Source organism: Nannospalax galili, unplaced genomic scaffold, assembly GCF_000622305.1.
Source record: "Nannospalax galili isolate Female #2095 unplaced genomic scaffold, S.galili_v1.0 scaffold363, whole genome shotgun sequence".
Taxonomy (NCBI): domain Eukaryota; kingdom Metazoa; phylum Chordata; class Mammalia; order Rodentia; family Spalacidae; genus Nannospalax; species Nannospalax galili.
The window spans coordinates 1,534,944-1,549,486 of record NW_008351176.1 but is presented as its reverse complement, the minus strand read 5'-3'; the positions used below and the strand labels follow the sequence as shown (position 1 = coordinate 1,549,486).

Below are 14,543 nucleotides of genomic sequence, written 5' to 3'. Positions count from 1 at the left end.
CTTAATGTAAATTTAATACATTTTTTTTTTTTCAAGACAGGGTCTCCTTGTAGCACCAGCTGTCCTGGAACTCACTGGTAGACCAGGTTGGCCTTGAACTCACAGACATCTGCCTGCCTCTGCCTCCCGAGTGCTGGGATTAAAGGCGTGCACCACCATGCCCGGCTTTGTTTTTTTGCTTTTTGAGACAGGGTTTCCCTGTACCCCAGCTGGCCTGGAACTCATTATGTATACCTGGCTGGCATTCATCTCATAACGATCTGCCTGCCTCTGCCTCCCGAGTGCTGGGATTAAAGGCGTGCACCACCATGCCTGGCTAAAATAAAAATATTTTAAATAATGTTGTTGGGATTGATGGTATAGCTCAGGGGTGGAGCAATTGCCTAAGATGTGCAAGGTCCTGGGGTCTGATCCCAGTATTAAAAGAAACAGTAGTATTGTTTATTTTTTTTAGTGTGTGTTTATGTTTTTGTGTATTATGTATGTGTTTGTGTATTATGTATGTGTGTGCATGTTCATGGGTTCATTAAGTATGGATGTGCACATGCTCCAGCATGTATGTGAAGACTGAGGACAACTTCAGAACTTTGGGTATTGGCCTTTTCGTTCCACCTTAAGACACAGTCTCTCTTTTGTTGTCATCAGCACTGAGTTAGCAGCCCTTGAGCTTCAGGGGACTCTATCACTGCTTCCCATTTCTCTGTAGGGGCACTGGGATCACAGACACAAGCTATCACATCCAGCTTTACATGGGTTCTGGGGATTCAAACTCAGATTCTCAGACTTGCACAGCAAGCCTTTACCCAGTAAGCTATCTCTCTGGCCCCCAGCAGTTTATTCCCTGAAATAATACACAAACTTTGTGAGAACTGGCAAAAAGCATAATTCACCACCTTCCTTTCTTTATATTACTTCTATAATACTTAAAAGTTGACATTGGACATTTGTGCTGGGCATGATTCTAAGGGCTCTGTATGAATTATTTAATTTAATCCTCTCAACAATACTATAAAGTAGGTACTATTACTTCACAGGAGAGGCCATAATTTAAAAGGGTTATGTAATTTGTCTTACATCAGCAAGCTAGATCAGAAATAGAAGCAGGTTAAAAGCCACAAGACTTGACTCCAGCCTGGACTATTACCACTTTCAAAACTGTCCTTAATCTAGAACCTCATAATCACTAATCTGGAATACGAAGAGAATCTCTGATCATAAATCCTTTAAATTGTCTCCAAGTATTTAAACTGTCAATCTGAGCATATCAGTCATTACTATGTTGATATGCTTAGTCTGTTTAGCACAGAGGTAAAGCATAAGCTTCTTGACTAGCACATTACACTCCCTCTGTGATCTGGTTCTCACCTCCTTCTACAACCTCATCACTACTATACACCATCACTTCAACTCCACTAATACCAACTGCCTGCTGGGCACTACCAGGTTGGTCCTTCTGCTGGAACACCATGCTCCTCACATTCCATCCAAGACTTAGTGCAAGCCTTGCCTGAATGTTTCCTGACCACTGCAGGCTAATTTAGATATCTCTTTCCTATCATATCCTGTGCCTAGCTTTACCACTGTCCAGCTATACATAATTATGATCTGTCAACATCTCACCATTACCAATCCCCTTTCTTCCTAACCTAACCCTAATTTTGTGTGTCTATCTTCCACCTGTGTTTCAGGGAAAACTAACCCTATTCTTAGCTCAAGGAATGGGTATGGATTAGTCTAATCAAGTTCCCGAACAATTGTCATTGGTTTAAGGTGGGCATAAGACTAAGATAAGCCCAAGAAAGAATTCATATTCTGGAAGAATTATTTTATCTGGCCTTCTCTCACTGAACATTACCAAGAGAAGCAGGTAGCACTGATTTCCTCTGGCAGTCTGATATTTAAGATCCTTCTTGGGATTAAACAGTATTATGAGCAGAAGAGCTAAGCAAAAGAAAGGACCTAGGTGCTTGATGGCTGATTGAACTTTTAAATTTACCATCCATGGACCCTACCTTATCTCTCAATGTTCTATTATGAGAGATAATTCCTTTATTGTTAAGTGAGTTTTAGTCAAGTTTCTACCATTTAAGCCCAAATCATTCTAAATGAGGTAAGTTTCACATACTGAATATGTAATTCCCAATACTAAGTGGAACACAAAGAAGTCATAATTTCCATAATTTGACCAGGTTATGTTTGTGGAAATAGTCTCTGAATAACAGGAAATTACAAATAATTATAGAAAAGAGATAAGTTGTGCCAGGAAAAGAATACAGATTGAACAAAGGCACAGAGCTAGAAATGTGAATGATGGTTTCATAGGCTAGTGGGTGGAGGAATCTGGCTATGATAGTTTATAAAGAAAAATGAAGATAGAAAGGTAAATAAATTCACAAGGTGGAAAAACATCATCTTTCTCCAGTTATTTATTTATTTATTTATTTATTTATTTATTTATTTATCTTTTGACACAGGGTTTCCCTGTAGCCCCAGCTGGCCTGGAACTTACTGTGTAGGCCAGGCTGGCCTTGAACTCACAGAGATCCACCTGCCTCTGCCTCCCAAGTGCTGGGATTAAAGTCATATGCCACCACGCCTGGCTCCAGTATTTTTTTTTAAGTTTTTTTTTAATTATTATTATTTTATGTGTATGTGTGTATTGCCTGCATGTATGTAAGTGCACCCGTGTCGTGCAATGCCCACAGAGGACAGAAGAAGCTGTCAGATCCCCTGAAACTGGAGTTACAGACAGTTAGCTGCCATGTGGGTGCTGGGATTTGAACCCGGGTCCTCTGCAAGAACAGCCAGTGTTCTTAATCGCTGAGCCAACTCTCCAGCCCCTCCAGATATTTTTTTTAAAGGAACATAATTTGATTTCAAATTTTATTAGTTGCATTTTCTTTTTTAAATTTAATTCATTTATTTCTATTTTATGTGTATAAGTGTTTTGCCTGAATATATGTAAGTGTATCCATGTCCTGCAATGAGGGCATTGGATCCACTGGAACCAGAGTTACAGAAGGCTGTTAGCCTCCATGTGGGTGTTAGGAACTGAACCCTGGTCCTCTGCAACAGTAGTCAGTGCTCTTAACCTCTGAGCTATCTTTCCAGCCCCCCATTTTCTTTTTAAAGCATGATTCATGGGTACACGAGAGAGGTTTTTGAAAATTTTACCTGTCTCCCTCTCTCCATATATACGTATATGTGTGTGTGTGTGTGTGTATACACACACACACATATAACAGTTTATATATATATTAAACATTTTTTAACAAGAGGCATATAATTACAATAAAAGGCATTGGCCAAAAAAGGTCATTGTCTGTGCTTATAATTGCCCATGACTATTTTGATTAAATTAACTCCTAGCTTCTAAAGTTAAATTTTACTAGGCTGGGCATGGTGACACTTGAGAAGCAGAGGCAGGTGATCTCTGCAAGTTCAAGGCCAGCCTGGTCTATATAGTGAGTTCTAGGCCAGCTGGGCTACAGGGAGACCTGGTCTCAAAAAGACAAAACAAAACAAAAGCTAAATTTTACTTTAAAAACAAAAAACAGGGACTGGAAAGATGGCCCAGTGGTTAAGAGAACTGACCTCTCTTGCAGAGGGCCCAGGTTCAATTCCCAGCACCCACGTGGTGGCTAACAACCCTCTGTAACTCCAGTTTCAGGGGATCCAACTCCCTCTTCTGACCTCCATGGGCATCACACAACATGGGTGCATTTACACATATGCAGGCAATATGCTCATACAAATAAAATTAAAATAAACATTTTTTTAAAAAAGATCAGTCTTGCCAGGCATGGTGGCACACACCTTTAATCCCAGCACTGGGGAGGCAGAGGCAGGCGGATCTCTCTGAGTTCAAGGCCAGCCTGGTCTACATAGTGAGTTCCAGAACAGCTGGGGCTACAGGGAGACCCTGTCTCAAAAAGACCGAAAAAAAAAAAAAGATCAGTCTTGGGATACATCAGATCCTGTCCTTCCCAAATGATAACAATAACAACAACAAAAAACTTCAGGCTGGAAAGATGGCTCAGCAGTTAAGAGCACTTGCTGTTTTTCCAGAGGACCTGGGTTCTATTCCTAGCATCCACTCAGTGGCTAACAACAGTTTGTAACTTCATTTCCAGGGGATCCAACACCCTCTTTTGGCCTCTGTAGGTAGTGCATACATGGGGTACATTTACATAAACGCAGGAAAATATTCACAAACATTAAAAAATTTATTTTTAAAAACTTCCTTTGAAGCCGGGCGTGGTGGTGCACGCCTGTAGTCCCAGCACTTGGGAGGCAGAGGCAGGCGGGTCTCTGTGAGTTCAATGCCAGCCTGGTCTACATAGTGAGTTCCGAGAAAGCTGGGGGGAAAAGGAGAACCCCCTCTTAAAAAAAAAAAAAAAAAAAAAAAAAAAAAAAAAAAACTTCCTTTGAAACAAAGTGTGAAATTTTCATACCTCAGAAATGTAAAGATTGGCCTGTTTTAGTAATTCTCCAATAATGAGAACATTTGAAGTAGTGCCATCTCCTGTGATGTGATCCTGAGATGCTGCTACTTTGGCTATTACGGAAACTGTTGGGTGTTGAATTTGCTGGGTGGAAATGGTAAACAAGAGATTTTAAAAGGAAAATGAATGTGATAAAGGCCACCAAAACCAAGATAACCTAAGGGTCAACAGTAAAATAAGCTTTATTCTACAACTTACAAGTCTTATACTATCAATATTTAGTAAATGCCAAATCAAAATTTAAAAATTGAGAATTAATGAGGTTTGAACATTTTAGAAGTCTTTGCTACAAAATGCAATGACATTTCCAAAAAAATTAAGCCCTTCAATCTCAAGATGAATACATTTATGAAAACTGCAAAGATTATGACTATAATGAAGTGCTTTGGAAAAATGTTATTAATTTGTAAGTACCTCTAAGCTATTATTTAGCTCTACGCTTGAAAACAGTCCAAAAATATTTTTGTTGATGTTTAATCCCAACAAGTATATCTCAGCACTGAAGAATTTAGCTGACAGCCTTATCTTAAAAATACAAATCGTGGGACTTGGAGAGATGGCTCAGCAGCTAAGAGTGTGCACTGTTCTTCCAGAAGACCAGATTTGATTCCCAGTACCTATGTCAGGTGGCTCATAATCACCTGTAATTCAAACCCCAGGGAATCTGACACCCTCTTCTGGAATCCATGAGCACTTGCACACACATGGCATGCACTCATACAGACATGCACATTTTTTTATCTGTAAAATATTTTATTTAGCCAGATGTGGTGGTGCAAGCCTTTAATCCCAGCACTCAGGAGCAGGCAGATCTCTGTGGGTTCAAGGCCAGCCTGGTCTACATAGTGAGTTCAAGGCCAGCCTGGTCTACATAGTGAGTTCCAGGCCATCTGGGGCTACAGAGACCCTGTCTCAAAAAAAGACTCCCCCAAAATATTTTATTTATTATTTTATTTTATGTGTATGAGTATATTGCCTGCGTGAAAGTGTGCCCATGTCATGCAATGCCCTTGATCAGAACAGGAACTGATCTGGAACTGAAGTTACAAATGGTTGTTAGCCACCACGTGAGTGCTGGGAATCAAACCACAGTCCTCTGCAAGAGAAGCCAGTGTTCTTAACTGCTGAGCCATCTCTCTAGCCCCATAAAAGTCGGTAAAATAAAAGTTGTCTCCAAAGGCCAGAGAGATGGCTCAGTGGTTAAAAGCACTGGCTGCTCTTATACAGGCCCCAGTTTTAGTCCCCAGCACCCACTTGGCAGCTTAATAACAGTCCCTAATTCCAGTTCCAGAGGACCCAATGCCCTCTTTTGGCCTTCGTGGGCACTGCATGCATGTGGTGCACTTAATTATAAGGCTAAGGGTATATCTCAGTGGTAAAGCACTTGGCTAGCACATGTAGGGCCCAGGGTCAATCCCTAGCACTATAATAATTCTTTTAAATTTGCATATGATATACAAATTGTACCTTTTTTTTCCAGTGCTGAACCTAGGGTCTTACACATGCTAGGCAAGTGTTCTACAACTGAGATGCATTCCTGGCCCCTGTACCATGTTCTTAATTAAAGCTTATTATAGTTTATTATTAGTGTGAGCTGTCAGCTGGGTATAGTAGCAAATTCTTGAATTCAACACTCATGAGGCTGAGGCATGAGTTTGAGCCCAGCTTGGGTTACACAGTGAGATCCTGTCTCAAGAAAAGAAAAAAGCAGTTATCAGCTCACCATCTCATGAAGAAGTATATTGCCATCTTTGGTGAGTTTGATGTCACCTGTACCAGAAACAAGCCTGTTTGGAGAACAATAGTACTTTTTAACTTCACAAGGTAAGAATCAAGTAAGATATTTCCAGTTCTTACCATCTCCTGTTCTAAATTCAGAGAATTAGGCTTGGAAACTCTATGTTGTATCATGGGGCAATACCATGGCAATTACCACCACTGGCAGCTCATAGAATTATTTTTCTAGATGTACTTATTGTGATTTCATTCCAAATAGAACATTTATGGGTCTAAAGAGCTCTTGATGAGCTATAAACAGTTAAAGTATAACTCAAAGCACAAATTTGCAAATTTCCTACAAGTTTTTTATTTTGGTAAATGTTATAATTCAATTGTTGAATGTAGTTATCCTCATTTCTCACATTTATCAGATCACCAAGCTTCGTCAGTTCCACAACTTGACTGAGTCATGATCCCTTCTCTTCTATTCCATTATCATCACCTCTAGACTCCTAGACAGCATTTTGTTTATATCTCAATTTGAACTGAGGCACCATGCTGTAGCTGTATTTATCTTTATAAAAGAAAACATGGGGGGCTGGGGAGATGGCTCGGCGGTTAGGAGCACTGGCAGTTCTTGCAGAGAACAAAAAAGGGAAGATGTCACAGCTTCTACTCATGGGGTGTTTCCCTCAAGGAGGCTTTTCTCCTCCTCCCCAACCAGTCTGGAGAGTCCCTGAAGGCAGAAATCTGAGCAAGGGACCCAGGTTCGATTCCCAGCACCCACATGGCAGCTAACAACCGTCCATAACTCCAGTTCCAGGGGAATCTGATGCCCTCTTCTACCTCCTCAGGCGTTGCATGACACGGGTGCACCTACATACATGCAGACAATACACTCATACACATAAAATAAAAATAATATTTTAAAAAAGACAACATGGCCAGGTATGGTGGTACACCTAAACTCTAATCCCAACACTTGGGTGGCAGAGGCAGGCAGATCTCTGTGAGTGCCAGGGCTACACAGTAAGACTCTGTCTCAAAATAACAATAATAAAGACAACATGACTCAGTTTCCTGACCAACAATCTTTCAATAATATTTATATTTTCTATCACCTTCAAGGTAAAAGCCAAAGTAATTTAACAACAACATACTTGACTTTCCCAATTTATCCTGCTTCATCTACCACCTTCCCACAAGCAAGTCTTTTAGTTCATTAATGCACCATTATTTTTATTATTTTATATGTGTGTACTGCCTGCATGTAGGTAAGTGCACCCGTGTCATGCAATGCCCGCGGAGGTCAGAAGGGGGTGTTGGATGCCCTAGGACTGGAGTTACAGCCTGTTACCTGCCATGTGGGTGCTGGGATTCGAACCCTGGTCTTCTGCAAGAAAACCCAGTGTTCTTAACTGCTGAGCCATCTCTCCAGCACATCACTGGGCTTTCTTACTACTGAAATTATTCTACACCTTTACTCCCTTCTCCAGTTGCTGAACTCATTCGACTCAGAACATCACCTGTTGAGAGGCTTTCCTTTCTGCCATCAGAAATTGGTTCCTTCCCTCAATATAATCGTACTGTACCTATATAGAACGGATACACCTGCCTCTACTATGTTGCCTTAATAGAAACTCATCTCTTCCCAGCATCTAATGTTAAGTGGCCTCTTCCTATTAGCTAGCTCATTTCTTTCAGGTGTCTTTTTTGAGACAGGGTCTCCCTGCAGCCCCAGCTATCCTGGAACTCACTATGTAGACCAGGCTGGCCTTGAACTCACAGAGACCCGCCTGCCTCTGCCTCCCGAGTGCTGGGACTAAAGGCGTGTGGCACCAAGACAGGTTTGTCTCTTCTCTTAAAAGACCTTTTGCTCCCATCAGTCTCTTTTCTTCCTGTGTGAACAATGGTGTTAAAGAAATGTCCAAAAGGGGTGAAGAGCTGGGCGTGGTGGTGCACGCCTTTAATCCCAGTAGCGGCTGGCGGACCTCGAGGCCAGTTTGGGATGGTCTACATAGCCGGCTCCAAGCCAGCTGGGGCTACCTAGTTAGATCCTGTTTCAAAATTATGTCAATTAATTTGAAAAAACCGTACATATAGAGAGTTCCAATAACTTGCCTAAGTAATTAGCTGAAAGATGACAAAACTTAGTTTTGAAGCCATTCCCACCTGGCTCCAACTTCGGTACCCTACCCTCTCTACTGCCAGACACAGGCATGCCAAAACAAGACTATTGGTAGGCCTGCATCCCAACGTCTGCCTAGCGCGTGCAAAAGGCTATGTTCATCCCCAACACAGGAAAAGAATGTGGGGCAGGGACAGAGGCGTTCAAGCGTTCACGTTCCCAATGAACCACGAAATGAGTCGGCGGTTTATGAACTCTAACAAAAAAGGGAAGATGTCACAGCTTCTACTCATGGGGGTCTTTCCCTCGGGGAGGTTTTCTCCTCCTCCCCCACCAGGCTAGAGATTCCCTGAAGGCAGGAATCTGAGCGAGGGACAGCAGGCGTCCAAGCGCCCCCGCGTCCACAGGACAGCTTCCCAGGGCGCCGCCACATCCCATATCTCACATTTTCAGCGCGCCCTTGGGACCCAGGCTGGTCCGCAGCACATCCTGCAGGCCGCGGGCCGCGCTTATGTTCACCGCCAAGGCCGCCTGGCTCCGCGTCACCTCAGCCCCGGGGTTTGCGAGTTTGACAGCTGCCACAGCTTAAATGTCAAGGCCAAAGGCTCAGAAGGTTTGGAGGCTGGAACCCTGGCGTCACGCCCGAGCTTCGGCCAATCGGCACTGTGACCGGAAGTGACGCTATCACGCCTCGCCAGGCCGGAAGCCAGAATCTCCTGACGTCTGGTCGCAAAAGATGGCATCCTCTGCCTCCGCTCGGACTCCGGCGGGGAAGCGGGTGGTGAATCAAGAAGAGCTGAGGCGCTTGATGAAGGAGAAGCAGCGCCTGAGCACCAACCGGAAGAGGATCGAGTCCCCGTTCGCGAAGTACAACCGCTTGGGACAGCTTAGCTGTGCGCTTTGTAACGTCCAGGTCAAGAACGAGCTCCTGTGGCAGACCCATGTTCTGGGAAAGCAGCATCGCGAGAAAGTGGCGGACCTGAAAGGCGCCAAGGGCGCCCAGGGTCCGTCGGCCGGCGCCGCGCCTCAGCCGGCCAAGAGGGGAGCGCCGGACGCGGAAACCCCAGACGCCAAGAGAGCCAAGGCCTCCGCGGGGCCTCAGGTACAGCCCTGCGCGGCCGCCAGCTCGGCTAAGACGGGAAAGGAGACCGCGAGGGCGAGCGCCAGCAGACCTGCGGGACTCGGTTTACTCCCTGACTATGAAGATGAGGAGGAAGAGGAAGAGGAGGGAGGCGCGGAAGGAAGAAGGGACAACAGCAAGCAGCCTCCCGACGCTCAGGGCAAGGAACACTCGCTTTCCTCTTCGAGGGAGGCAACGAGTACTGTGCTGCGGAGCGATCCCTTTAATACAAACCCTCCCAAAGCCCCTCTAGTTCCTCATTCAGGGTCCATTGAGAAAGCGGAAATACAGGAGAAAGTGGTGGAAAGGAGAGAAAATACCGCCGAAGCATTACCAGAAGGGTTTTTCGACGACCCTGAAGTAGACGCCAAGGTCCGCAAGGTTGATGCCCCAAAGGATCAGATGGACAAAGAGTGGGACGAGTTTCAGAAGGCCATGAGGCAGGTCAACACCATTTCCGAAGCTATAGTTGCCGAGGAAGATGAGGAGGGTCGGTTGGACCGGCAGATTGGGGAGATTGATGAGCAAATAGAGTGTTACCGGCGCGTGGAAAAGCTACGGAATCGCCAGGATGAGATAAAAAACAAACTCAAAGAGGTTCTGACCATCAAAGAACTGCAGAAAAAGGAAGAGGAGAATGTTGACAGCGACGATGAGGGAGAATTACAGGATTTGTTGTCACAGGATTGGCGGGTGAAAGGGGCTTTGTTGTAAGATTTCGAAGATCCACTCTGTCGTGTAAAAAAGTGGTGTCTCCCGGAACATGGGTTGCTCTGTCCCTGAAAGCTGGGTACCCGTAGTTGCGATAAAATAAGCCAGTGAGCAATAGCACTTCGGAAAGGTGCTATTGGTGTTATTCACTGTAAAATGAGACAAAACTTTTTGAAATTTTCAAAGTTATAACCACAAATTGCCAACTTTTTCACATTTACAGGCTTGTGTCATTTCTCGGTTGTAAACTCTGTAAATTGTAAATATTGTACGTAGTTAAATATATATTTACATAAGCAACTTTTGAAATTTATAAATAGAATTCAGACCAAAAAGACAAATGGTTTTTTGGTTTTGGGTTTTTGGTTTTTTTTTTTTTTTTTTTTTTTTTGAAAAAGGGGCCCCTTGTAACCCCAGTTGTCCTGGAAATCTTTGAAAACCAGGCTGGCCTTGAACTCACAGAGATCTACCTGCCTCTGCCTCCCAAGTGCTCAGACTACAGGCTTGCCACACCACACCTGGCCAAAAAGACAAATGTTTAGATGACTTCGATGTATGTATTTTTCCGAGCCCCAATTCAAACTCAGGAGGCAGTTGGCAGATGGGTTGGTTTTAGAATGTTACTTATAAGCTCATCATTCAGTTTTCAAAAACATGCTTCAGGAAACCATTGAGAAAAACATGCAACAAATGTACAACCTCATTAAGCCAAAGTTTCTCTTGAACAGTGATTTTTAGGTGTAGGTTTATGTATTGCCTGTGGAACTTTTGATTGTGCACATGAATCACCTCTGAAGCTTAAGAAATTCAGGTGCCTGAGTCCTAACCTTAGATTCAGAAAATCTGCATTGAGTCCAGACAACAACATTCTTGAATGTTCCAGAGTTATTCTAATACATGGCAAAGTTGAAAAGCAACTGCTCTAAATCCGGAACCTGTTTATATTTTTTCAGGGTTTGTTTTCCTGTAACACATACTGTAAATTTGTTGAGGTTTTTTTTTTCCCCCCTGTGGTGGATCCAGGGCCTTGAGCATGCTAGTACTGTAACACCATTGAGCTGGTTCTATCTAGAGTGAGGGAAATGCTACCTTTCTTTTCTACCTCATTGAGTCTGGAGTTTGATTTTATAGTAAATTAGGGTTTATGTTTACGGGTTCTTTTTCTTTTGGGTCTTTTTGAGACAGGGTCTCCCTGTAGCCCCAGCTGTCCTGGAGCTCACTATGTGGACCAGGCTGGCCTTGAACTCACAGAGATCCTCCTGCCTCTGCCTTCCGAGTGCTGGGATTAAAGGCGTGTGCCAAGCCTGGCCACGGGTTCTGTAATTATAGGATATTTAAGATGCTTTCATAGCAATAACAATTGCCTTGTACTAGTTATTGGAGTTTAAAACACTCCTCCCTTTTGGAGGTTGAAGTGTTCAAAAAGGAAAACGGAAATGGCAGTGTTTTGGAGACATGTACACAGGGTATTCAAATAAAAGTAATAATAATAGCTAAGGCACACAGTTCTAAGCCATGGGCCAGATAGGAGTCTAAGTACTTTACATATATTAGTTTAGTCTAGTTTAAAGTCCAGATTTTGTTCAGGGATGCACCAAGGAAAACACTTCTAAAAGCCTTGAAAACTGTGGTGTTGCACCCCTGTAATCTCGGCCTTTGAGAAGCTGAGGAAGGAGGAGATAAATGGAGAATTTTAAACAACAACAACAAAAAAATCTGCAAAAAAATACTGATGTTATTCTAGTTTCAATACATCAAATGGAATAAACAAGGGGAAGGAACCAGGACGTTACTCAGAAGCTGCTTCAAAAGTGAAGCAAGACTGATTAGTTATGGACTGGGAAAAATAAAACTGAAAGAATTTCTTAGGAAGAGCTAAGATTTTAGTGATGAAAACCAGAAGAGATAAAGGGGATAAAGGTGTTATTTCAAAGGATTTTCTTTTAGGTGTGGGCACTTAGAAGGCATTTGTCTTTATTAATAATCCTACTGCCTTTGACACAAAATCCACATTCAGCTAACCACTGATCAGTAATAGCTGTTTGGGTTTGATACCAGAAAGGGTTCACCTGCCTCAAATATGTGAACCCATACTGAGAATTGTCACAGGGTCTCCCTCTAACCTCAGCTGCCTTGAAACTCACCACATAGACCAGGCTAGCCTTGAATTCATAAGAGATCCGCCTGCCTCTGCCTCCTCTGCATGGAGGAACTGTTTCCTCTTTGTAGGCTGGACACTGGTTGAAGTCCATCTGGTGGGGCCTTCATGGCTGCCTTGATCAAGAGGACAGGTGACTCACCACAGTTACAGGACATTTTGAGAGACGTGCCATAGCCCCCTGGAACTTAGTCGACCTTGGAGGGCAAGGAGCAAAAACTGTCCTTTAAGTCACTCTGACCAAATTAGTATAGGCCTCAAAGTATGGCTGTTAAACATCCAAGAAGTTTAGTTCCACCAGTCTGGTACTTTTAATTACCAAGTGCTATGTAGATATAGCTTAGGCAAAGACCAAAGGTTCTCAGATAAACCTTGACTAGACATATTATGTTCCTTGAGCTAGTTGTATGTATAATTTGTCAGCAGGTTGTTGGACTAATATGGTTCCCTCTGGCTTTTTTAAACCTTTTGAATTCCACATCCGTCCTGTGTTATCTCTAGGGTGTTCTTGTACTCCTCTACAGGACCGTTGGTACTTCGTAGGGATATATTATTTGGGTTTTTCATGTTATTTTTTCGCTGTGACTTTGACATGTGGATTTCTTTTGTAGTTTCTGATTCTTGTGTGAGACTCAAGCCTTCCTTTGTTGAGTTTAGGTCTGCTTCTTTTTGTAAACTGTGTGTGCCTTTGTGGTTTACTTGTTGGGCATGAAAAGCTGATTGGTCTAGGCTTCAGGTTCTCTCTCTTGATTTTATATTGGGGAGGCAAATTGACTTCATCTTCCAGCTCAGGAATTCCCACAGAAGCCCAAGTCAGATGAGGATCAGATGCTCTCAGGCTTTCTCCTAAGAACTGGATCCCTCCAGGAAAGATGTTGGCCCCACAAAGCTGGGGGCTGGGCTGCCCAGAGATGCAAAGGAAGGTGAGGATGGGAAGAGGCTCCGAGGGCTCCGGGGAACTAGAGGGAGGGATTGGGTTTGTCTGGATGCAAAGAATCAGGAAGCAGTGGGGAGTCAGAGTGCCCTGGAAGAGGTTCCCAGGGGACCAGGAAAGCTGCTGGCCCCAGGAAGCTGGCAGGCTGGACCACCCAGAGATGCAATGGGAGGTGGGGATGGAAGGAGGCTCCGAGGGCTCCCAGGGACTAGAGGGAGGGATTGTGTTGGTCTGGATGCAAAGGATCAGGAAGCAGTGGGGAGTCTGGGCCGAGAGGTCAGTCCAGCAGTCTGGGGTACCAAGACAAGAAATATGCCAATGCCCCTGCTAGGAGGAGAGATGGGGTGGGGGAGCTGGGAGAGTGAATGAGGCTGGGGGAGTCAAGGTGCAGTGCTAAATTAACATTCTTTAAAGAATTTAAAAATTTATAGCTGGGTGTGGTGGTGCATGCCTTTATTCCCAGCACTCTGGAGGCAGAGGCAGGTGGATCTCTGTGAGTTCAAGGCCAGCCTGGTCTACATAGTGAGTTCCAGGCCAGTTGGGGCTACAGGGAGACTCTGTTTCAAAAAGATTAAAAAAAAAAAAAATTATGTATCTTTGTGTGTATGTGTGTGCTTGTGCACCGTGTGTGTATTAGTGCCCACAGAGACCAGAAGGTGTTGTGAGTCACCGATTGTGGGTACTGGGAACCAAATTTGGGTCCTCTGGAAGAGCAGCAAGCAGTCTTAAACTGCTGAGCCATCACTCCGGCTCCCTAAGTTAGTATTTTATCCTTGAGTGGTGATTCTTGAAAAGAGCTTAAGGAGTGTCAAATGTGTTACTATACATGAACCACCACTAGTCTTTTAAGAGGGCCAAAAACATCAAAATCAGAACTCAGTGGTCTGTATCCAAGAGCAGTAAGGAAGGGTCCCTGATCATAACCAGTTCTCAGTGAGCCCTTGTTGAATTTGAGATCAGTGGAAACAGCTATAGGAGTGAGCTGCTCTTTTCTGACCCTCCAGAAACTAGAAAGATTGTTACAGCCTCTGAGCAAGTCACAGGTTTGATGTTTGACTATGCTGCCAGTGTGCCCTGATAGAATTAGTCCCAGGGATTCCTTCTAGTTGCTTCTTTTTAGAGCACCTCCTAATTCAGCTGCCATCAGAACACAGAATTGTTGTGAATGATAAAAAGGTATGTTATCCAGAGCGTTTATGTAACACTCACTGAGGTTCTATGTTCCACATTCCTTTGACTGTGGTTCAAAGGAGGTTCTTTTTTTTTTT

The 14,543-nt window shown here is 43.7% G+C and overlaps 2 protein-coding genes across 2 annotated transcripts in view; one reads left to right on the top strand and one right to left on the bottom strand.

The window, feature by feature from the left end:
- Positions 1–8,986, bottom strand: part of Cct6b (chaperonin containing TCP1 subunit 6B) — a 49,302-nt gene extending 40,316 nt beyond the window's left edge. Inside the window, 3 exon segments of the mRNA XM_029553580.1 lie at positions 4,455–4,589; positions 6,229–6,292; positions 8,798–8,986. Coding sequence (XP_029409440.1) covers positions 4,455–4,589; positions 6,229–6,292; positions 8,798–8,799 — 201 coding nt within the window. The 5' untranslated portion in view covers positions 8,800–8,986.
- An 89-nt stretch (positions 8,987–9,075) lies between these two features.
- Znf830 (zinc finger protein 830) lies at positions 9,076–10,201 on the top strand. The gene has a single exon (XM_008848156.3). The coding sequence runs from the start codon at positions 9,089–9,091 to the stop codon at positions 10,184–10,186; it is 1,098 nt and encodes a 365-aa protein (XP_008846378.1). The 5' UTR covers positions 9,076–9,088; the 3' UTR covers positions 10,187–10,201.
- The last annotated feature ends 4,342 nt before the right edge of the window (positions 10,202–14,543 follow it).

Excerpts from the sequence above, each read along its gene's own strand:
- Znf830 (XM_008848156.3), top strand. The coding sequence starts at position 9,089 with ATGGCATCCTCTGCCTCCGCTCGGACTCCGGCGGGGAAGCGGGTGGTG.